This window comes from Colias eurytheme, chromosome 4 (genome assembly GCF_061535395.1).
Source record: "Colias eurytheme isolate Ceu_HAF_F1 chromosome 4, ilColEury1 Martin Lab GWU primary, whole genome shotgun sequence".
Lineage (NCBI taxonomy): Eukaryota > Metazoa > Arthropoda > Insecta > Lepidoptera > Pieridae > Colias > Colias eurytheme.
This window is the reverse complement of record NC_142983.1, coordinates 1,580,162-1,606,432: the sequence shown is the minus strand read 5'-3', so window position 1 is coordinate 1,606,432 and position 26,271 is coordinate 1,580,162. Positions and strand designations below refer to the sequence as shown.

General features: G+C 33.0%; 1 protein-coding gene across 2 annotated transcripts in view; it reads right to left on the bottom strand.

Moving 5' to 3' along the window:
- Positions 1-786: 786 nt before the first annotated feature.
- bru3 (CUGBP Elav-like family member bruno 3) overlaps positions 787-26,271 on the bottom strand; it is a 542,443-nt gene continuing 516,958 nt past the window's right edge. For both annotated transcript variants that reach the window (XM_090120316.1, XM_090120317.1), the window contains 7 exons: positions 7,528-7,686; positions 7,152-7,266; positions 6,526-6,702; positions 5,098-5,187; positions 3,971-4,048; positions 1,772-1,948; positions 787-939 (listed from right to left, as the gene is read on the bottom strand). In XM_090120316.1, the coding sequence (XP_089976442.1) occupies positions 812-939; positions 1,772-1,948; positions 3,971-4,048; positions 5,098-5,187; positions 6,526-6,702; positions 7,152-7,266; positions 7,528-7,686 (924 nt within the window). In that variant the 3' untranslated portion in view covers positions 787-811. The remainder of the gene's footprint in view (positions 940-1,771; positions 1,949-3,970; positions 4,049-5,097; positions 5,188-6,525; positions 6,703-7,151; positions 7,267-7,527; positions 7,687-26,271) is intronic.

The following is a 26,271-nucleotide window of genomic DNA, read 5'->3' as shown; positions in this document are numbered from 1 at the left end:
TTTAATGATTAATCGATAATGATAAGAATGAAGCTTTCTACGCGTCGATCGATAGATAATTATTTTAACTAATATAGTATACTCGCCGTGCGGCTTGTAGGTAAGTTGTTACTGATATTTGCTATACATTTGTCGGTTAAATTCATTGAAATGGTTCACGCTCCGTGAACTCGCGCGCCGCGGCCGGAACTGGCCGAGCGATGCCCTCTGCAACATATACACGTCCTATTTTTACATATTTTTAATGTATCTATAAGAATTATAATTGAAATATGCAGTTACCTTAAAATTACAAAATAAAATTGCTTTTAGTATAAATTAATTTTTCTAATAGAAGAAGCTTTACTCCTTCATTCGAACGCGAACGTAAGAAGTCACGATCGAACGAACTACGAATAAACGAACGAACTGTTACACTGTACACAGCTGCAGCGTACAAACGTTGTAACAAAATAAGTGATTGAATTTACGATTCAACGAACAAACGAACGGTTAAGGTGAACGCGATAATACAATAAAACAAACATAAAATATACATATAAATTATAAAAGTATAGAAAAAATTCGATCAAGAGGTGGGATTCGAACCCGCGTCTTTCACCAATAAATTACTCATTTAAGGGGTAATAATAGTACAAACATACGAATGCCTAATAATGCATCTAATTTAAATAGAAATCTAAATATTTAAATAGAAAAAAAGACGTGTGGCACTCGGGGACTGCCGCGATAGAAGCTATGCAATAGCATAATAGTTAAAGCTCCAACTGACCGGTGCGTGTGGGCAGGCGCGCCAGAGCGCGAGCTCGTGCTAGTAGGGGCGGTGCGCGTCCTTGGGCCGCTTCAGCTGCACCTTGAGCCGCTTCATGCCGATCTGGAACCCGTTCATCGCCTGGATCGCCGCTTGCGCCGACGCCGGGTTGTCGAACGATACGAACCCTGCAATTATAATAAAAAGTAATAATAAACTTTTTATTAGCAGGTAGGCAATATTAAAATTAACAATTTATGTACCTACTTACAATCTACTTAATCTAACAACCTACATGCTAAAAGGATTACCGCTCAGCATTTTACAATGAAAAGCATAGGCTTATTGCAGAGCTTTTCAGCGACACCTATAAATGGAATGGATAAGAGTCAAGGAAATAAAAATTAAAAAATGCTTGGATATAAAAATGCATATAAGCGTGTAAAATGTAGGTATCTGTCTTAAACCTGTGCTTAAAGTCCATATACACAGGAATTCGTTTATAAATTAATTAAAAATTTCAAATTAATTGTTTCAAAATACTTATATTATACAATTTCAACATACACAAAACAAAGAAGTTAAGACAGAAAATTATCAAAAAAAAAAGGTTTTCGTAGCAGTATGAAATAAAGCAGTAGAATATAAATGCTACGAATATGAATAGTTTCGTAGCAGTATGAAATAAAGCAGTAGAATATAAATGCTACGAATATGAATAGTTTCGTAGCAGTATGAAATAAAGCAGTAGAATATAAATGCTACGAATATGAATAGTTTCGTAGCAGTATGAAATAAAGCAGTAGAATATAAATGCTACGAATATGAATAGTTTCGTAGCAGTATGAATATTATCACAATAAAATTGAAGGACAGGCAATGAATATAAAGGAATTTTATTTCACACCCACGTTCAGAATAACAACTGTCCCATCGAAGAGGAGCCGGTAAGATAATTAATTTTGGACCGTATATAAAAATCACTGTCGCATCTAAAACTTAGACTACAATGAAACTCACCAAAACATTTGCTCTGATTAGTAGCGCGGTCGATAAAAACCTTGCTGCTGATGACATTCCCGAACGGGAGGAACATCTGCATCAGCTCCGCGTCCCCGAACTCCTGCGGCAGGTGGTAGATGAACAAGTTGCAGCCCTCGGGCCCTGAGATGGAACACCCTGGGAACATAAGAAAATCTTTAAAGAACTCACAAATCTGCCTCTGAACACCAAGATTGTTTGTGATTCTAAAGATGAACTTCTTGGTTCAAATAAATCTGGCCACCAATTCTATGATTATAAATAATCTTTGATTCTTAATAAAGTTTGAAAAGAAGAGCTTGTGTGCCAAGCACACGTGTCATAAGTGAAACTTCTTTGGCAGGATTCAAAGATACCAAAATCCTCGCTTTACTCCATGATGGGACGGTATTGCCATGACGCAACTTTAAAATTTTACTCTCAACGAACCTAAAGAAGTTTCGCTTCAAAATTGTGTTGAAATTTAATATCGTCAATAGGCCATTGGTGCCAAATTTATTTAATTCCAAGAAGTGAATGAATCTACATAAAACATAACATCAATACATTGAACAATGAACAGAGATGCAACAGCAAAGATACAGCAACAGACTTTGTGAAAAGTTCCACAGTCAAGCGATTTTACTGTTTCGTACAAATAACAAAACATAAAACATTAAACCATTAATTTGTATACCTACCAACAAATGGATTGCGGATATTCTTATGAAATATAAATAATGACGATTCCGTTTATATCGAATAATTTTTCGAGCATACAATCGAAATCTTTTTTTGGATAAAATACAATTTTCTCCGCTTTCCATTTATTGGTAGGTGTGTAAACACCAAATCCATAGATTTTAAAACTAAAATGAAATGAGTCGATGGAATGAATACTCCTACTGAGCTAGAGAAAGGTACGAGAACTGATAAAATATTATGACTATGGCAATTGTTTAAGAAATCACGATTCTAAGACAAATATTGTGATTTTATTGATGACTTTGTCTTGCACTGATGAAGTAAAGATGGAACTAAGAAGACCAATATTGTTTTTAATAAACTCCAAGTTTATGTGCTCTAAGTCACAAGTTGCGACGGTATAAAGTTTGTTTATAAAATAGAAAACTTAATATTTTATAACTTTGTCCTGGTTGCAGCTGGTAAATAAGTTTGAGAAGTGGCCAATTTTATAAAATCTTTGATAGGTGAATTTTGATTTTAAACGGGAATAGGGAATAAAATGTGACGATGAAAATAATTTCTTAAGAAATAAGTTCAAATTAAGACGTGGTCTATAAGAATTAGTCCGGGATACATCGCCCATTTTTGCAAGTGATTACTATCAAGCTAATTTTTCGTGAGTAGCTTTATTTTGATGAGATGCCCAATAATTTCATGTACGAAACTCTCGATTGTGGTAGCTTACAGAGGTAACAAGGATAAAAATTTTTGATTTGACGGTTCTCAAATATTTATTACGCAATTTGTAGGACAATATGTCTGTTGAATTATATAAGTATTAAATAAGTGAAAATAAAAAAATCAGCTTGTTAGTAATCATTTATGATGACTTCGTTATCGATACAAATTGGAAAGGGGGACTCTTTGATCAAACCATAGATTTTGTAGGACAAATATTTTTTCGAATAATTTAGATAATTATCTTGAGATTGAACAAAAAAAAAACATTCAGATAGTAATTAATATTTGAGAACCATCAAATCAAAATATTTTATCCTTGTTTCCTCTGGTAGCTACCACAATCGAGAGTTTCATACATGAAATTATTGGGCATCTCATCAAAATAAAGCTACTCACGAAAAATTAGCTTGATAGTAATCACTTGCAAAAATGGGCGATGTATCCCGGACTAAATGTGAATTGCCACTAGCTATTGTAGCTAATTAATATTTAAAATGAGCGGAACTTAAATGAAGTTAAGGTGAATAGAACAGATGAATGCTAACGGATGAACTAAAATTTCACATTATATTGACCTAGTATTTCAATAATATTGAATTAAAATAACTCGAAAATATCGAGAATAAAGCGCCATATCGAGTATTCTTTGCAGAAGACAGAAGCTCAGCTAAGAAGACTTTTCAAAACATAGTGATGAATGATCATGGTCAATGAGGTCCGAAATTTCCCCAAAATCGGGGAAAATGATTGTCATCTCAGGGCTCCACTTACCTTCTCTCTGCGCCGGCGCAATAGTCGACATCGGCGGTGGGATCGGCTGCGGAAACTGCCCATATACCGCTGGGTAAGCTGTCAAACATTAATTTGCACATTTTTCACAATGAACACCTATTATATTGCGTGTACGACATGCATCTACACAATCAAGACAGGTTTGCAAAGGAATGCGTGAGTAGCTATGTGGTTGCTTGTTTCGGTGGTCGTGATTTTGATTCATGATTTGCTAGGGATATTTATTTGAGGTTGTTTGTTTTTGAGAATCTTGATGATATTGAGATTGCCTAATTTAGAGCTACGCGATATGTAATGACGTACAGTATGTGAAGATAATGAACGTGTAAAATGTAAGCAAATAAAAATACATCCACATACGCATTATACAGTAAAGCGAATTGAAATAAAAGAATATTGAAAAATTGTTTAGTGATAGCCAAATTAATATCTCGTTTAAAAAATGCCATAAGACTTTTATCACTTAAATACACTTCGTAAAGTCTGAGTCCCGAAAGTTTTGGCAGTTTATTTGTCTTAGTATTAAAATCGTTTTCCGTAAACGAAAAGTATTTACGTTGATAAACTGCCGCTTCCTTCCCGTCCGTTTCGATTGTAGGGAATTAAAATTCAATTCAAATGAACTGTCAAAGAAGTTTATGGCAACGAGAGAAAGACGATAAAGTCAGTTAGGGGGAAAACAATCCACGAACATTGAATTGTATTCAGATAACCAATACAATGTTTAATTTGTCCGCTGTCAAATTAAGACGTACGTTCGGTGAAGCGATGAGAAATGATTTCTATGGAGTTTCGGTCGATCATTTTACGATTATGTGCAGAAAAAAAAGTGGAATGAAGCACATTGTAAGACACTTAACTAATTGACATGTAATTTGACCAATTATGTAGCGCAAAACAAAGTATAATTAACCAAATCACATTCTTAACCAGAAATTGTTTCAAACTAAATAATTGGTCACAGAACTATAACATTTAGGTACTATAAGCGGAGGCTGCTAAGTTGCCCAGAGGTTCTCGACTTCTCAAGATCTCTTCTGAATTCTTCTCTTATAATCTGGAGCCAAATAACTCTAGTCTCTACAAAGCTGGTAAGCGTTACTCACCGACTCCTGGGAAGGCTTGCATGCCGGGGTAGGCGGCGTGCTGCAGAGCGGCCTCGCCGTTCGGCAAGCCTTGCGCTGTTACCGGCACCGCTGGAAATTTATGGGATACCGTTATTTTGCGGTGTGCGGTCAAGGGGACAAAACTATATATGTCTTTATGTCTTGTCAACACGAGTATTAAGACTAAACTATAATAAACATATTATGATATCTTGAAAACTGTAAAATGTTATGTGCGATTTAGATGAAGTGCAATGGTTTTACTCATTTTCGTTCTGTTAGAGTAACTAGGTTTACTTCGTGTGCTCTACCTGTAGAGATGTTTTTAAAAGTTGCAGATCGTACCTAGACAATGATTAAGTCAAGCTGTTAAATATTAATCTATGCTTAGTAATGATAAGATGATATATCAGACATTTAGTAAAGTATTTATGCTAGTTAACACAAAAACTATGGAGCAGTTGGGCTAAAATTTTGTATGCTCTAGTTTGCACAACATGTAAGTTACTTTTTGTTCGTATACTATGCAAGCAACGTTGATGCATTAATTTAGTATTAATATTTGATCTAAATATAAAGAACCCGGATAAACATAACCAACTGTAAAAAATGTAAATATAAAGATGTTAGTTTGCATTAATTATTATCAACTAGGTACATATTAATATAAATAATATAAATCAAATTTAGTATATACGGAACAAAAAGTAAAACCGGCCAACCACGCAAGCATTTATATATTCAGCAATAATTTGTTACTAAGTATAAAGGAAAAACATTTTTCTCAACTCCCCGTTGGGATCTCCGGGGTCTGGCGTTTTGCCATTCCTCCTGAAGCCCGTGTTTGTGCCAGTTGCGGAATATTAAGTATTAAATAGGAAGCGAATGGGATCAGATCGTGCAAGGGTACTATTAAAGAAATCGTTTTTAAAAAACTTTCGGTCTATCGAATAAAGATTATGGGCTCGGATGATAAATTGATTGAAAATATTGTTTGTGAAAATGAATGTTTTATAAAGAGAATATTTTGTGTGTGTTTTGAGTATTGGATTAACTATGGATTGGGATAAATGTTTAATGATTACTATTATCTTCAAGTTGAGCTGCTTTTCCAGTAAGAGTCTGGTATATTCTACATTACCCATTGCTGCTGCCGGACCAGACTAATATATAACATTAAAAAAAAGTTAAACACTTCAAGGAGTTGTCAACTCACGTCCAGTAAAAGTATTCCGCTATATCCTGCCTCTTGCATCAGCGGCTGATAACCTAAACCTAAAGTTGTAGTATACAGCTTTTTCCTCATTATACTCACGTCCAGTGAAAGTCGAGAGTATCCCATTGGTGTACAGCACCTCCTGCAGCAGTGTCTGATAACCTGAAACCTAAAGCTCTAGTATATATAAAGTTTTTCTATATTATACTCACGTCCAGTAAAAGTCTGGTGTATGCCGTTGGTGTACACGGCTTCCTGCGGTGGAGGCTGGCCGTTAGCGGTCTGCGCGGCCATGTTGAAGCCGGGCATGGTTGGCGAGGGCAGCGAGGGCAGCGCGCCGTTCAGCGGCTGCCCCCCGCCCGTGCCGATGGCGAGGCCCGTGAAGTTCTCTGCGAGAGTTACAGGAATATTTAGAAATTTTGCGTTGTGAAGTTCTCTTTTTTTATGTTTAAGCGCGCAATTGAATCAAACTTGGAGCAACAAATTGAACTAAAGGAGCCGAGTGGTAAGCGATCACTTCCACCCATGAATTGTGTAGAGTTGCTGTTTGTATACAATTACAATTACATTTGGTAGTTACATTTGCAATGTAGCTCTATCGGAGTAATATATTTTATAAGGTATTTAAAATTAGTAGACGAATAAGCAGTTTCATTTTAGAATATGATTGGGTATTGAAAATACTTTCGTGTGTGTGTCTCGTGAAACTGGCGCAGTTTTGACATCGTGTTGTCTAAAGAACAACAATTAAAAACTAAAACGGAGATTTTTTTATGACAAAGTATTTTTTAAAAATTCGACATTACATTTTGTTACAGGACTATAGAAATAAACGTACCCGAAGTAGGTGGTACCACAGAATTAGCCATTCCATTAAGAGCATGGGACGCGAGCGCAGTCATGGGACTGATGTAGCCTTGCGCGGTTGCGGCTACCATCAGAGCTGCTTGTTGCTGTTGACAAAAATACATTTAATACATCATTATCTAATGTTATACTAAATATTAGTATATAAAGCTGAAGAGTATTTTTGTTTGTTTGAACGCGCTAATCTCGAGAACTACTGGTCCGATTTGAAAAATTATTTCGGTGTTAGATAGCCCATTCATCTAGGAAGGCTATAGGCTATTTATCATCTCGCTAAGACCAACAGGAGCGGAGCACTACGGGTAAAACCGCGGAGCACAGCTAGTATATCATAATATGTGACCAACCTGTTCAGTGATGACTTGAGCATAGGTGCCGTAGGTCCCAAACTGGTTGAAAACAAAGGGGTTCAGAAGACTCATGTTGCCTGCCATTTGTTGCATACGCCGCAGTTGTCTTTCCTTCTCAGTGTCAGCGAACTTTACCACTAAGCTAGACGAGGCTCCCTGTAAAGACAAAATTTATAGTCAAAACATTATAATAAAAAAATATATATTCCTACGTATAAGTTGCCCGTGCTTGTATTTTCTACAATGAGGCAACTTTAAGAATAGGCACGTCCGTACATCTAAATCTATTCAGGTAACTTTTTTCCTAAATACAAAAAAAATAGTTCATAATAAAGTAGGCATATGCCTTATATGCAGTCATATAAACCTGAATTTCCTATCCTTCCGGAAATTTACCAGAGCTTTTTAACGGCAATATAATGCGATTTATTTTATTACAACGCAAGTGTTCATATTTATTTAGCAAGAACCCGTAGCGAAGCAACGCGAAACACATACATTCTCATCCGCCGACCTCATCCCGGTCTGTCTTAGCGTCATAAAAACATGTCAAAATATTATGTCACGTTATTCTCAAGTGTTGAAGATGTTACAGCAATTCTTCATTAGCGAGGCACGCAATCTCGCCTCAATGTGAAATTCTCAACAATTTTCGGGGCCATTTTAAGGCATTTTGCGGATGAAACACGCGATAGCGATCGTGTTGAGGCGCCGCAAGTTAATTCAACAGCTTATTTGAGAGAATCTGCAAAATATACTAGAAGTGTAAATTACAACGGGAAATGTATTTGACGAGCTGCCTGTGTTACGCATTTATTTAAATAGGGAAACTTTAGGGTTTCGTTGTATTTCGTTAGATGGGTTTGGTAAAGGAAAATTGGTTCATTCTAGCTGGGAATTTTTTGTTTAGATTGATAGGACATTTCGGTTTACATAACAAGTATAAGTAACTTTAGCAACCCAAATACAAGCATTTTTTAGTTTTTTTTACAGTGTTGTGTTATGAATTGTTTTAAAATTATGCCACAGTTAGCAGTCATTTAACAAGACTTTCTTCTCGAGAAAATTGATCTTATATAAACAATATCACTATCCGCAATATCGACTTATTTTCAAAGCCTTTCTTCTTTCAAAGTCTTTCGGTTTTTATTTAGGCTAACTGTAGAATTATTCTCTATAATTTTTTTATATCTAAATATAAGCCAATCCAATAATAGATTTATGAAATTTGTATACAGGTATCTATAATTAATATAATTTTCACCTGCGCGTATCACACTATATTTTAACATTTTAAGCAAAGTTTTACCTCAAGATTACTGCAATAAACACACATCATAACACTAAAACTGTTTAATGAATGAAAATAGCACCTAAATTGCCCACAAAACGTACAGTAACACGTAGCTACATTACATTTTAATCAGCTAAAACGCCGCACTAAAACTCTCATTACCACTAGAGATCGCTGGGGCTCAATCGTTAAAAATGCAAAGGCCCATAGGCATTCTCGTAAACTACAATACCGCTGCATTCATTATGTATGGCAAAAATACCCTCCGAGCAACAGGTTGGCAGCCTGATGCAACAAGTTCCGGGCGTCAGTCCAAAAATGCAATGAACTTTGTAAGAGGCTCGACGTTTTCTAATTGGCTGTAAAATGCATTCATTGTTCGCGCTAATTAGGACTCTATTTGAGTACTGTTAAGTGTTTAATTAACTTTTTTGAGTATTTTTTATCGATGGTGTAGTGTTACTTTTATTATGTAGTTGGAGATTTTAATAGTTCACGTTCCGTTGAAAAGTATTTTGTATTAAAGTTAGATATTATATAAAGCGTACAAATATTTTTAAGTTTATTACAATAACTATCGACGAAGATGAAGATGATGATGATGATTAGATACCATCTGAGCTAAAATAAAAACTAAGACTCGAATATATTATGTATATTAAGAAATGAAAGAAATTATGAACTTTTTATTCGACAAATACGTAACATTATTTAATTTCAAATTCTTATAAACCAAGCGTGGTCTGGGGTGCCTGACATAAACTATTAATAATTCAACGTAAATACAATGATTCAAATATTAAATATACCACTAATAACTTGAAACGACGAAACTATGAATTATATTAAAAAGGGCCACTTAAATAACATACTTCCAGAAGGTTCTAATTATTTCAATACAATGGTATAGAATGGTATTTAAAGTCGTAATAGCTTCAGTCCTAAGAATACATTTATGAATAACTATCGTTTATATGTTTTTAAAACTGTACTTAAAAGACAATTAATTCTCCACTAAATGCTCTAAAAACGTATATCCTGTTGAGTGTTAATAAATCAATTTCTTATATCATTACAAATATAATGACTCTTCCTCACCTCATTTATCTAAAAGCGCGAAGCGTACACGCCGCCATTAATTCAAACAGTTAATTACACAAAATAAAGAAGTATGGAACAGCCATAACTCCACTTTATCATTGCCAAGACTTAGTCAAAACTTTCCGAATTGCAGGTAAATAGCGATAAATTGTACGGAACTCGGGGTTAACTTGGAATCATGCACAATTTGTAACTGCCTGATATATTTTACAAGTTACGATATTTCGATTAATCAACGCAAAACCGCAGATTTAGTTTCTCTAATTGAAACACAAATAGTGATTGAGAAATTCAGTGTTAAGCCGGTTTACATTGGGCCGACAGAAACTGCTGGAGCGAGTGTATCAATAACGGATTAAGCTGATGCTAAGGTAGAAAGCGCTTTTCGTGTATAGAGATGTCGTCAGATGATGTATGTAAGGAATAGGTACGTGTGCTATCCCTGTATTAAGGCGTCCAAATTTATTAGAGAGGCCTCGGTAAAAGAGAAATATTTTTGACGATTATTCAAATATGTACATGCGAGTTTGGTATGGATTCGAAATAGTGAGTTTATAATGAATTAAATATAAGTAAATTACAATTGTATTGTTTCTAAATCGCTAAAAATATACATAATAAATCTATTACTGACGTTTCCTTAAACATAGAATATGTTCTACTACAAAATTAAATTACAAACGAACCTAAATACAAGTAAATATTGTAAATTGAGATTTATTGTATTAAATATTTGCTTCAAAACTTGGAGAGTTAAATCCAATATTATACTATTAAAACTTGGACAACAACACGAGCTCAAGGTGTGGATTTAGGCCTAATTTGAAGTTTAATTTCGCTTTGATCATTCACTATCGATTGTTTATCTCCAGTTAGATTGCTGCCTCTGTTTAAACAGTGGATGAATTAATCTTAAGTAATTACGCATTGTAAAACAAAAGAAGCGATAAATTGTCAGTTACTTCTGGGAGACGGGATTCATTATTTGAATTAATGATTTGTCACGCTTTGCGATTTCAAGTCACTTAGGAAAAATCAAGTGATTTGTTTGAAAGTGTATTTGGAAAGTAATAGAAATTAAAATAGCACAATATGCACTGCAATTCTGTTTGGAAATGTTTATTGTTTACTCCCTCGTGACTTCCACAGTTGTTTTATTGGTAAACATTGCTGTTTCTATATTTCAATCGACAATATAATTTTGAAACTGTTATTAACATGTTTATAGAAAAATAATTTACTAAAATGTTGTAAGATCTGATAAATTAATAATAATAAATTATTGCAATATTACCAAATAGGTAATGTCTGAATTTTATTTTTATTTTTTTACATCATTGTATTACTTCATCATAAGGAAACTTGTATAAAGGCGAATTTACAATAGCCGAAATCTAATAGAAAACAAGCATATAGTGTAATTCCCTTTTCTGACCTTAACTTACCTAAAATCAGGGCTGTTTAGAGGCTTTTAAGGAACAATGACGCTCCCTTCGACACAAGCAAGCATTTATATGGGATATTAAGAGAACTAGCCTTCTGTAATAAAATGCCGTACGTTGCAATTAGTTTAAGTGATTTGCCAGCAAACGTTTTGTGGAATAAAATCTAAAGTAATTACTATTTGCGTCTTTGATTTGACAAGATTCATTTATTATATTCTTATATTAAATATATTCATATATTAAATAATTGAAAGAAAAGTGGTTCGTAAAATTGTTGAGAAGTTATAAGATACAGGATAAAATGTTTAGTTAGAATGCTTAAGTTTTTAAATGTTAACCTTACATGCTCATTTAATTTTTTACTCAAGTCCCCATTAAAAACAGGCTTACAGACTACAGGGTCTATACTACGGGTGAGGGATAAAACAATATGGAAGACATCACGTACAGCCTGTAACATATATCGCTAATACTAGACAGGAGTCTTCCCCTGCAATTTTGATTCCGCAGTTGCAATCGAGCGGATTCCATTTTATAAGAGACACCTTAATTCCCTCAGAACTTATGAAGAACTTTAAGCCAGAGCGGGCCCGAATAGGTCGTATAAGGCTATTTAAGGCTTACTGGCCTTGAGGTGGAAGTTAATTGAAATCTTTTAAAGTTTATTTCGGCAATAAAGGTCCGGTACGTATAGAGCACGGATTTGTCCCCTGAGCTGGAATGAGATTTTATAGCGTCATTAACTTGATTGTTTTATATACGTTATAGGCTTAGTACGGTGTGTTTTAATTTGGGACTGTTTGTGTGGATGCAGGAACGCTACGACCTGTATTAATCAGTTTACGGGGTAGGAAAAATATGCATGCTAAACGATTTTGTTAAATAATTCTTTATTGCATAATTAACAATTAAATAAATTATAGTGAAAAATGCTCATTAAAGGGTTCTTGGTGACGTAATTAAAACGTAAAAATATATCAAGAAAACTAAAATTGAATTATCAGTTTAAAATGTTAAATTGAAGCAATTAAAACATCTCTTATTACGGCATAAATATGAAAACAACAATGTTTTAACATGAAAAGCGGGCGTCAGTTAAAATATGATGAAATAAAAGAATCACTTATATTATCATACAATTTGTTCAGCAGGAATACAAACACAAAACAGTCCTTACGCAATACACCAAGGGCCAATTCAAAAGGCATTTATTTATTCGAAATTTGGCTTGCAATAACTGGCTTTTGTATTATTCATCACCCAATTATAGTAAAAGGACTTTTTCTTGTACGGGCTAAGGGGGCTTGTTCCAGCGATTGGCCCGTATCTCTCTTTTAATACGATATCAAACGTTGGGATTTATATTTCAAGTACTATCTTATTATTATATTTAGTGGTATTGTTTGTTTTCTTCAACTCCTTTTGTAAATGGTTGCGTATTTAACTTTTATCAAATATTTAACGATTTTGTTTTTTGTGGTATCGCATCGTTTAGATATAATAATATTTCTTGTGCTTTATTAGAATAAATAAGCCTGATGATAATATTTTATTTTCTGTATTATGATATACTTAAAAAATAAGACATATCAGGTATCTTATCCACCCGGAAAGTAATATCTTATAAATTAATCAGACTGAAAATAAATAATACAATAGCGGACGTAAATAATACGGCCCAGGATTACACCGAGCCGTAAGCCCCAATTAGAGGGAGGGCTTATGAATAGTGTTGCCAGATCTTGTACTTAGCTCGCTTTAGTTTTTCATCTAAACAATACGAGTTCCTAGACGCTGGCTGGCTATATTGCCAAATGCTGGCTGGTTAAATGAAAAATAATAGGATAGGCTAACGTTCTGAATTCAAATAAATGGCGCTATTCTGTGGTAGGAAAATCGATGAGTAAAATAGGTAAAGGATACAGATAATAATAAATGTGTCAAAATAAAAAAATACAATACTTCCTTTCAAAGCTATTATGCGTACTTATGTTAAGAAAATTCATGCTTCATTCCATTACCTGGTGTTCCGTGATAAAATTCAAATAATGGCTAAAATTAATTTACAGGGCATAACAAATTTATGGCTGCTTAAAGGCGTGTTTCATTAATATTTAAAACAGCCCCAGCTCCACAACATGCATTTGTCGTAATATAAATTGATTACGGAGCTCTCCAGTTAATAAATGTGAAATTTCAAATCCATTAAGAAAGTTTTGATATTAAATACCTACATTCTAATTTCGTTGATGGAACTTGAGCTTATTTGGATGTTCGAAGAGAAGTTACTTTGCTGTTTTATTAAACAAATAAATTGTTGTATGTGTATGAATAATAATAAATACTTTTTAATTAAATACACGTCTTTCTCTACTAATGTCGCTGTATTTAACAGAGTAAGAAAAGCCGAAGGGATTTATATGATTTAAATTAAAATTGTTGACATTAAACGAAGTTTAGTAAAAAGCCAATTATTTTAATTAGAAGCAAATACTATATTTTCATATAGTTTCCTTCGTGTTTATAGGTTGACCTCTTTTGACCTATAAGGAAGAATACGACATGATATTATATATTTAGAATGTATACTACTTTTAACACTCATTTTCTTTGAAGTAAATAAAAACGAAAATGAATAAATTTACAAAAGCTTTAAGCACACAGGAAGCCAAGTACCGAATCGAATTATTCAACAATTCAAAACACTCATCCCGAGGCGTTGACGAAATTTGACATCTAAATTTCAGATCGCACACCAAGGTTAATCCTGCCAACGCACAGTGCCAACGTACCTTGATATATTAAAGCAGTATTATTTCCAATGTAAGAAGGTGAAGGCGCTAGACGGCCTGTATAGCGCTGTCTTTTTTCCACACTGGAATAATACTGTTTTAAGATGATGGTACGAGGGCTGATCGTTCGGCATAATCGCATAAAAATATGCTCAACAGACGTAATACTTTCGTAAGTCTTGTCAGATATGTTATTATATCTCATCCCGGCTCTAATTCGTTACGCAGCCTCCCTCGGGAAGTGCGGATATGAGCGATGACATGGACAATATATTTTTGATTGAGCTATGTGCAGTCGGGTATAATTATTGCTTATGTGTAGTAACAGCTGTACCTGTGTTTTTTTATTTTACTATAAGATATATAGTTTAATTTTTTAAATATAACTGCACACTGTTTTATAGTTTAATTATAGTTCCTATTTGAAGTTTATTTATTCTGTTATAATATACTTAAGTATCAGAAAAAGTCATTTATTTAAGTATTAACAGAATCAAACAAATAAAAATAAGTCAAATGACAAATGAAGATCAAATAAAATTGCTTTTACTAAACCTCAAACTAAAAAATAGTTTTCTCAGTCGTAAAATAAAACGATTGCAAAACGTTAAATCACATTCATTGGAGACAAAAGAGTCGGTACTTAGAGACGATAGTATTTTTCATCGAAGCCTATTCGATAAGGCTGATTCATGGAAAAAAATTAAAAGAGAATAAGACCTGAATGGTCCAGATAACTAAGAGGATAGAAGTAATTACGTAATACATGGTCCGACGGCTTAATGTCACAGATCCAATTTCGCGTCTATGAAGCATATTAATACTTTTATTGAAAGGTGTAATAAAGGGACGTAATCTGAATTAGGTCATTAATTGAGTTGGGATTAGTTCTGTGCGAAATCTTATTTAGGATATAAAGATTGATGTACATTCCTTTTTAATAAAAGGAGAACTGAACCATAACAGTTTAGAAAATTACTTTAAAGGTACTTTAATATATGTTTAATGAAATGAAATATTACGTGAAATTGAGACGTGAATTCCAGAATGTACAGCCTTTCTGTAACATGCTTAAGAAATAATATACAAAACTTATACGCTACTTACGTACCTTTATAATTCGTAGTACAAAGTAGCTACGCCGTAGCACTTGTAAGAGCTCCGTAGCGTTAGTGCTACGAGCTACACTGGGTAAAGTATTAAATATTATGGAACAGTTTAGTAAGCTATTTCTTTTTTAATTTGAATTCTGAAAGGCAAAGGAAAATAGGTTTAATCATACTATTGATGTTAAAAGACGTATTGACCCTTTATAATTTGTAGTGAAGAGATTTACGACTTATGTTCATGCTATGTACGCTTTTTATGTTTTGGTCTAGCTTTGGCAATATAACATTATAGTCATAAAAAATCAGTGTTTCAAAATATTTTCAACAGTATTCAATTTCACCTATAGTTTGACACACATCTCTTAACCATGAATTAACATTGATCATACAAAATGAAAAGAGGCAAGCCACACTGACCGTCCTTCAGTAATTCGACTATGAATACCCAATGAACATTCCAACCGTTAATATAATGTATCTACCAGGTTCGTACACTATTCATGAGCCTATGATTCCCAGCCATAGTGGCGGTATAGCCAATTATTGCTTTGCAGTTTCAATTTAAATGTCGGGAACATGTACGTATGATAGGAATGTATCTGTTTGGAAGGAATTAGTAACGTTTATTACTTACTATTATGATACTAAAACATTAGAATTAGGTGGAGAGAAATATAAATGAACATATTTAACGTTATGTTGTAACAAATGAGTTGAGACTAAAAATTATAAATTTTCAGTCCTTGTAAACGAATAAAAATATTATTAAAATTTAAAAACGCGTTAGAATGATCGAAATTTGCATTTTCAACAAAAATCAATTTCTTCTTCAAAATATGAAAAACCCTACATAATATTATAAATTCGTATATGAAGTTTCACTATTCAATAGCCTACAAAAAATCTCTTTCGAATTTTATATTAAATATTTGGATAAATATGCAACATTGTAGTTCAGTTGCGGTCAGCGGTCGGATGCGGCGACTCATAATGAGTTTAATGCATTTTAATTATTATATTATGTACTATGTTTGATAAACAACAAAGCTTTTACTGAAAAGGTTTTAATAAAGATAATATTATGAAAAAAATAACTTAAGCAAATATGACCGCTTATATTTGTTGTGAAATGTAGTAATTATATTTATAAATTTTTCCAATTATTTTCTTCTCTAAAAACACGCCACTCATAGCACAAAAATAACGAAACAACTTGAACCTCCACCAAAAATTCTAAAAATAAACACTCCATCAAGCAAAATAAAAACAAAAGCTTCCCTTAGCCGGTTAAACTTCCACGATTTTATAAAACCGCAAAAACAACTACAGCGCTGTTAAACGCTTAGTTTCGTCGCATCGCAGGCACTCATTTTTACCTCATTAATTTTCTTACGCGACATCTCATATAATTTACTCTTGAATGCTTCCATACTTCTAGATAAGAACTCCTTTATACTGAGCGACAGCAATAGGGCTCTTTTTTTATTAAATCCGGCGTCTCTGGAGTGTCGACAACTGATAGCGATGTTGTTTATTTATAAAACAACGCACTTTCCGCTCAAAGAATTTAGGGTATTCTCCGGCGAGGCAGTTCCCGTAATGTCCCTTTCCGTAGGCCGTTGCGACTTTTATTGTGTCGGGTTTAAGCTTATTTTATTTTAATTTAGATCTTTAAATCTTGAGCAATTTTTATTTTAACCTCTAATTTGGGATTTACGCTTTTGTGTGAAATGATATAAAAAATTAACAACGCTACAATAACTGGTTGAGTTTATCTTGAGAATTCCAAGAACCATTTTTTTAAAACATGAAATAATCATATTTATCTGAAAGCGTCAGACTATCTCTTCTCGTTACTGAAACAACACCCATAATGTAATTGCTCATAAACCCGAGGAGAACAGTTAAAACACCCGAACGTAATTCAAAGTCAATTGCATAAATGCACAAATTGAACATTTAAAGTTCGATTGCTAAATGGACTGACCTTATAAATATGTAAATTAGAATTCCAACTAACTCAATGTATACGGTCTATATTTTACGTTAAGCACACCGGTATGATTGGAGCGGCCGACTTGCAAGGATTTTGGGAGAGCTTTCCGCCTGTTATTCTATGCAAATGATTTGAGCAAGCGCTCATAGAAGATGTTTGCGTTGCCAGTATTGTCGGATGCTCTCTTAGCGAGACTACCTATTATAATATCATGAATATAGTGTATTATGCTAAGTGTTGCTGTTTCGTTTGATTTAAGAGATGCTTGGTTTAATGGATTAAAGTATTATGTTTTGTAGATAATTAGAAATATGAAAATAAATTACTTTGTAATAATTGTTAATTGGTGATTAAATATCTATATTATTTTTAATGTGTAAATTACATTGATGTAATTTATTTATTAAATATATTTCAAGTGATTTGAACACATCGTTTCCATACACCATAGACAAGTTCTTCCATTAAAAAAAAAAAAGTGCGAACCTACCAACCGTATAACGGAACGAATCTGTGAACGCGTCCTAAAACGCAAGTTTTTATGCAAACAAACGGGAGTTATTCAAGTGTACTCCGCATGAAACTTGCATACAGAGTCGGCTAAATGTGCCCCGTTTACATTCCCCCTCGTTTATGCACCAGGCACCTACCTGCTTTGTATTTTTAACCACGCCCTAAAAGACTGCATTTGGCAGGAGACAATTAGGACTTTCATTTCGTTACTGCACCCAATTGAGAGAGGAGACGGAATTAAAATGTAGATAGAGGTAATGTAGGGTTTATAAAGGAGTGCAAACAGCTAAATAGGCAAGGCTTTGTAGCGTTCTGGATTTTGCGTTTTATACTGGAGCGCGCAGATTTTATTTTAATTAGAGAAAAAAATTACGTTTAATATAAATATGAAGTACAGGAGTAACTTACTGTGACAATCATAAAGTGTGATGTTTATATATTTATGAAACTGATTTACGAATATATTTCCCAAAATGAAAACTAGGCTAAACCGGTATTAATTTACTTTTCCGAAATAAACATTTTGTTTAAGTTTAACGAGAATTTGATCAGTAAAATTCGTAATCCCTCCCTCCTGAAAATATTTGTGAATAAACAACATTTTAAATTGAGATTTCTATGAAATTTTTATAATAGTCTCTCGACTAATCTGAGCTACATTTTATACTACGAAAAACAATACAACCAAATAAAAGCAACGGCTACATAAACATTGCCATATACAAACTAATATCTCCTACGTTATGTAATTTAGCGTGCGCAAGAGAAGCATAATCTACGAACACCTCAACTGAAACTTGATTAGAAAATAGAAGTTTACGTGCACTTATCTGGCAGCTTGCCAGTTGTACCTTTACTAAATCACTCGCTAAACAAACACCGGGTCATTATCCTCCCGCAAATATTTTGCCAGTGTTGGCATATTACCACGTGACAGATAGCTGAGTCTGCGAAATTTAGTATCATAGCCGTTAATATGATATTTGGTGTACATAAAAATCTATTTGGCACATCTTATCTGTGTGTTTATTTTAGATAGTTCGTTTATTTCAATCTTACTTCATCTTTGTTATTACGAATTAGTATTTGGTTTTCACTTGAGTCATTTAAGGAATATTCCTTGACTAAATCCTGTTTAACATAGTGCGAAAACCTATATAAAATAACATCTTTAAGCTTCATTATTATGATAGTTGATACATTCATTCATTTCATTAGGTTTATTCTCACTATTTTTACAAAAATGAACTAGGTAATACTTAATCAAGCATATGCATCGTTTATAAGCGACAAGCAAGAGAGCAATTCAAATAAGAACATAACCATCAGTAATAGCAATCGTCTAGAATCATATAAAACATAGGTAGTAATTGCGACGTTGATAGCCCATAAAAATATCACCGAGAGCATAAATATCTTCCTTTCCTCTTGCACTTTCGGTTTCTCTTTCACCCTATTTTTTATTACAGTAATGAACCATTTCACAAACATTTCCGCATGGCGTTTCCTTTTGCGTATTTTTCTTTTCCCACCGAAAAGTATATTAGGTAACCATTGTTTACTTCGATACGAGTGATATAGGTTTAATACAATTTCGTGAAAATTTTGCAATGAAGGGTTATATTCAATGTTCTTATCATTGAGTACTTACCTAATTTCATTTTCTGTTTTTACATTTTACAACTTTTTTTTGCTGTTTGAAAAATATATTACATAGCTTTTGTGTAATGCAAGTTAATAATGTTACACCCACTTTTTATGTACCACATTAAATTGCAAATTACTACAAATTATACTAATTAACCTAACCGAATCTCACTCCAACGGTTAACATACACTCCCAACAAAATGAAAAACAAAACAAGAAGCAAGTGAAGTCCTCGCATGAATTTAATCAGTTGAAACAAGGTGTAGAAATAAAACATCCGTCCTTACTGCCGGCGAAATGGATTGAGCTCGGTGGATCGGAGCAATTTTTGTTGAAAGCACTCACTCTCTATATAGATAGCTTAAGGTATTTGTCCACTTTAACGGACGTGCACGCTTAGAAAACACCGTGTTGGAATAAAAGTAATTGAAGAAAGCGTAGATAGCAACCTTTATTTTGTCAGTGAAATGTTCGACGGTTCGAGTTCTTTTTGTTGCTATTTTTGGTTAAATGACGTGGGGAAAGTTTATTTTTGTGGATAAAACTTTTATTATCATAAGTATTTTTGTTATATTTTCAAAATATTGTTAAGATAAGTACATCCATACTTTTGTAGGCAGGCCCGTAAATGGCGTTTTGATCGTATGCATTATGCATGTAATCAAAGTTACATAATCGCCCTGACATTACGTTCATGCGCGCACCTTAATGGGTAATCCTCGTTGCGAATATAAATGACAAATTAATAAAAATATCGTAAAAAATGGAGATTTATTCGAAGTACAAGGTTTTAAACCTGACGTTTTAGTGGGTCTCCTATAGATTGGACCCTCTAACGAATGAATAATTACACAATGATCCCTATTACAAATGCAAAAATGGGGTCTCCTGATGCATATATAATGGTGCCTTTAATTGTGGTCTAAGTGAGAGGGTTCATTTGAATATTCAGGACACTTAGATGGACTTGAATGGGTAGATAATTGGAATGGACCATATATACAGTCTTGGACGGGCTGTATTGATCCGAGCTCGTACTTAAGAGTATGCGTCCTATTGCATGGGTGGTATTTTAATGATCAATGCCGATTTGACCCGCCTTTATGGTCTATTGTATTATTTTAAAAATGTATTGGGTAAAAAGTTCTGGAAAAAGTTCTTTCTATTGCGTTAAGGTCCTTCTAAGTCCTTCCTTTTCCACGTTTAACTTGAAATCTCAAGACTGTCAGTTGACTGTCAGTTTTCTAATAATGAGACATAAAGTGAGCTGATCCTATACTTCTTTCTCTTTCTTCAAGGACAATGTAAATAACGTTCTGTGAAATACTAAAGTAGAGTTCTTGATTTGTTTCAGTTGGTGTAGGTTTTCCCTCTATGAAATTTTAAGCTAAATACCGTCACTAATACCAACAATTATAGTTGGTTTAAAGAGTAAAATTTTGATTAAAAAATAAAAAAAGTCAACGACACCCTAAATGGTTAATCGTAGCGAAGTTAATGTACCGTGTTTTAAGATCGTAATTTATTCCGAGAGCTTGCTCCAAGCTCTCAGGTAGATCACTATTTAGCCAGTCATTATCGACTCCCTTTTTGTTATTACGAGACATTATATTTTAAGTGACCTATGACACTTATCATACATTTAGGAGTTTGTTTTTGGTAAGGACTAGAATATACTTGACACTAGTTTAAGCTTAGTATTCAATTGTAGGAAGAATATTAGCTTAACTAATGCGGAATTAGTGTGGTAATTAGTTAAGAGTATGTGTAATTCTTCTGTACAAAGATACTTCTTACTTTAGTATTTAGTAGTAATTATCGAAGAGTTATTAGACAAAAAATATTATGTAGAGATAAGATGTTCGCGCTTATTATAATCGGAAGACACTGTAAAGTTTTATTAGAAGTAAATCATAAAAGATTGAAGACATAATTTTATCATGAAGATAAATGAGAGTTTGATATCAATTATTTTATTAAATTAACGCGAAGAAGCAGTAACAAAGTACAAAATTATACAACACTAACTGCACAGTATTTATTCAATATAATTATGTCTGTAGTTATTATTGTAATAAAAGAAATTTCATATTCTTGTAAAACAAAAGCATTTTCGTTTCAAGTTAAGATTTAAATGAGTTCCGCCCTGTTTACCTTATTTCGCTTCCCAGATAAAAAAGACGTTACTTTACGTTTGTTTATGATAAAATATTAATGTTGTATAACAGAGTATTTTACGTAACAACATTATTTTTCGACTATTTTAGTCATGAATGTGATTCAAACGATTTATACATTAATAATGTTGTTTGAATAGACTGTTTTAATAGCTTTGGAAATGAAGAGCCCACTTAGGTATATAATATTCAATGGCTGCGTGTATATAATACGTTTAAAATGTTTTGCTGCATCGATTAGCTGAGTTTATTGATGTGTGATCACCAGTGACCACACACTGGTGTTTTGACAGCGTCTTTGTGTTGTTTAAAAGTAAGACTGTTTCTTTGATAAGCGAAAATAGGAATTGGTAAAGTGTTTGGCTACTAACGATGCGATGCTGAGGAGTGTAAGCAATTAATAAAAATTAGAAATTTAGTGGAAATACAGCACAGATAACTAAGGGTATGTGCTTATATGAACCGCATATTGTTTTGTAGTGTTCGTATTAGTTCAATGTATTTATGTACTGCATAGCACTATACTGTACATACTATACAGTTATGAAGAAGCAGTATGTGTATAATAAAGACATAAATGGTAGCCAGGTCGCATGGCCACTCGTAGTAATAAGTTGCACCCGGGGGATCTTTATATAGCAGAATATCATTTTGTTTATATTCACTTGTTACACTTTAATTAGACTGGGGTGTTTTATACTATGTTCATATTATGGAGTTATTCGGGCGAAATAATCTTATCTACATCTTTCGAGTTAATTTTATAGAGACTGTCTTTGATTAAATCGAGTTGATTATGATGAAGCTAAGGTATGGCGCGCGACACTACTTTGTTATAATATTAGTACGTAATAATTTGTGATTATGTTTTATGATGATGAAATTTTTAATTTAGATACGTAAAGCAAAATAATTGAATTAAGCAAAATCACAAAATCTGCTTTGAAGAAAATAATATAATTTTTCTCTAAAATAGTATTATCTGGCGAGTCTCAAACGTCTCCTTTCAAATAACATGATATTACATAGTCAACACAAATAATTATATAATACTAATCAAGTAAAAATTTCATCATAACCTCCAAACAAGCCTTAAAAATTAATCCATACGGATTAAATCTATTCCCATCGAGTTCAATAAAACTTTGTGTAAAGTTGAAACGTGTCTAACATCGGGCATGCACCCAAATTGCTTCGGAAACAAACAAACAAACAGAGGGATATCCCGTAACTTCTGAATGCTTTCAATTCGGGTCCATTTCGTATTTCTTCATAGGCGTATTAGGCGGTTTGTACACAATAATATTGCAAGAGATATTATATAGAGAGATTTTATATAGGTAGATTGAATAGGGATATATTTAGTTAATGAAAAGATACGTGTGAGACTGAAAGAGTCATCAAATCAAATTGCTCGTCTATCAAATTTTAAAGCTGTTACTGAAAAATTTCTAGAGACGATGATGATGTACAAATATGAATTGTTAACTATGTATTTATATTCAATCAAAAGTAACTATTTTAAAAGGCGCAATATTTAATTTGTGCCGTAACATACACAATAACAACAAGACGAGAACGCATTGATATCAAAATATTTGTAAAATTATTGATTCAAATATAATTATTTATAACCGCACAAAGATCTAAAATTATAACCCTCAGTTTGTTTTCGTCGTAGTAAAAATAGACCTTTAGTACGAAACCTTTAAGCTAAAAAGGGTCACGAATTTAAAAATACTCTCATTTGTGTTTTCTAGGAATTTCCAAATACATGTAGTACTGACTAGATTTGCTTTGTGTATTTTGTTTGGAATCCACAAAGGATTCCACAAACTTAGAAGCTTGTTTTAGAACGCGAATCTTAAAGTATTATCTACCTACTATTTTCAAGAAATTGTTGGGTATTCTATGATAAATAAATAAATATTTCAGGACAATTTTCACACACGGCACAATCTGATCCCATACTAAGCTTTCACTTGAGTTATGGGAACCCTAGATGGCTGATAAACATACATATATAATTTTAAATAAATACTTATATAGATAATTAACACCCAGACACAGAGCAAACATCTATGTTCATCACACAAATATTTGCCCCGGGTGGGAATCAAACCCACGACCTCTGGCTTGGAAGGCAGGGCCACTGCCAACCAAGCCAACCGGTCAGTCATATGATAAATATGAGACGTATATAAAGCTTTGATTCATGTGCAATATTCGTATACAAGTATAAATGTATGAGCGGCCTTAACTCCGGATTTGTAGGATGAACTTTTATCGACATCCTAGCCTCTGGACGGCCTCATCGTTTAGATGTTATAGAGGTACGCTAAGATAAAGTTTACGGTTCAATTCTAATTCGCCATATTTTTTATTAGCACTAACTTTTTATACAACGCATGCTTTTTTCGAGGGTTTATTGTTCAGATAAATTGGGGCTCTCGGATATATTGTTTGGATAAACTATGAATATCAATTTTGTTGTTTCTTAGTTTTGTACACGCAAATAATTTTATAAAATGGATGTATATGTGCAGTGAGGCATATAATAAATAATTAATCGGTGAAATGAAATGCTATCAAATTAAAATTGGTCAATTTTAAAAGAAAAAGTGTCAGTCAAACATTCAGGAATAAATTTGAAATTGCCTCCACATCAAACGAAACCAAAACAACATAAATGTGGAAGCAACTTTTAAGCAAGTAATCCAAACAAGAACGTCAGAATTACATCACAAAATCATCCCAAAGCAGGCCCATATAAACAGAGACGTGTAACGTGATTACAGCACGTATGCCTAAACAAATATCAGCTTGTCTGTCTTCATTTTAAATATAATTGAGGCTTTTTGTAAGCGCGAGCTGAAATGTAAAAATCGTAAATGGAGTAAGAACGTTATTGCTTTTTTGTGCTTTTCTTGTCTGGCTAGCCATTTGTAAAATTAATATGATTTTGCAATTTACTGAGTACTATAAAGTCAATTTCGTTTAGACACCTACCTGTAATTTCGTTCACATACATACATACAGGCTTATTCACGTCTTAAAGTTACGTTTTATGATTACGAAAATCTAGTATCGTATTCCTCGCATAATATCTTGTATTACTACATTAAAGTTTTATTAAATAATAAAATCATTTAACATTATTTTTTTGTCCGTTTTGGTTTGAATGTGAAAGCCCACGATATTATATCTGCAGAAAGTCTCTTTTTATTCCGAAATTAAATTCTTTTTTAAACAAACGAATCAAACCGCCGGAACCCCGGCTATATTATGACGTCACAAAAGCACCCTAACCAGGGCTATATAAACACACTTGGTTGTAACGTGATTACAACACGTACGCTGATTCCTAAACAAATACCCTCGCATGTCTTCATTTTAAAATGGCGCCAACGCTCACACGGAGTTAATTAAAACGTAAAATTGTTCTAGTTGTTACTAATTGGATAATTTAGGTTCCGTTGTTGTTTATTTTATGGTTGGAATGTAATACAGTGGTTATTGTAAATTAAATAATAATAAATAAATAAATAAATAAATCATTTATTTGCACCATTAGATATATCTTACAAAAATTTAATGACCCGAATAAATTGAATAAATCAATTGGTTGTTGTTGTTATCACCTTGTTTGAAATTATGCATTATAATATTTTATAATGTATGCAATACACAATTTAATGCATAATATTATGCATAGTTACTACTGCTTGTAATTTCAGATTGAAAAAAACCTCTAAAAATATACGAAGTAATTACATCGATATGATAAATAGGTACATACCATTAATTAATTTCTCATCAACGTATTTCGTATTCCATAGTTCAAGTAGGTATCTGTGCATTCTTACTTCTTAGATGTTAAAAAATGTTAAAATAAGTTCACAAATTGTTAAATTAAAATAAATAAAGAACATAAAGATTTCTGCCAAAACATAAAATACTAAATAACTAAAAAAAAATTCAAATGACAGAAACACTTCGCGCCAAAATCGCGGCACAGATTCAAAATTACGCGTCGAAAGTATTAATGAACAGAGTAAAAATCCTTAAAGTGTGTACCAACAATTTTGCGAGTACACATAGTATTTCATTTGTTTAAACGTTCGTAATTAATACGCAGAACGCGTCGGCTCTGAATGGAAGGCCTTAATAAGGGTCGTTTTATACTGTTTGGACTGTTCGCAATCTCTTAATTTTGCGCCTCGCCCATAAGCTTAGTAAATAGCCTTAAACACTCGAGCGAGATGAAAGTTCGAGTGAATCTTGTTAATGTCGCCGTTTTGATATTTGAGGCTGGTAAAATTTGATTTGCTTCTGCTTTCAAACTACAGATGTAGAGCAATTGTCGAATGTCAATGGAAGACTATAATAATTATTTATAAGAAAATATTTAAAAGAAATTTCCTTTTATTTTGTGTTTATTTTACTAGCTATTGTGTTTGTATGACGAAATAATAACAACCTCCAAAATGTCATTACTAATAGTGGATTCCGTTTCATTTTCTTTTCATGAATTTAGTTTTACTTCACGTTAAAATATATTCTTTTTTTGTAAATTAATGATAAATGGCTATGAATATTATTTAAGTGCGCGCTGTAATAAAATTATAACAAAAAAGATATCCACTTAAAGCCAAAGCACATTAGC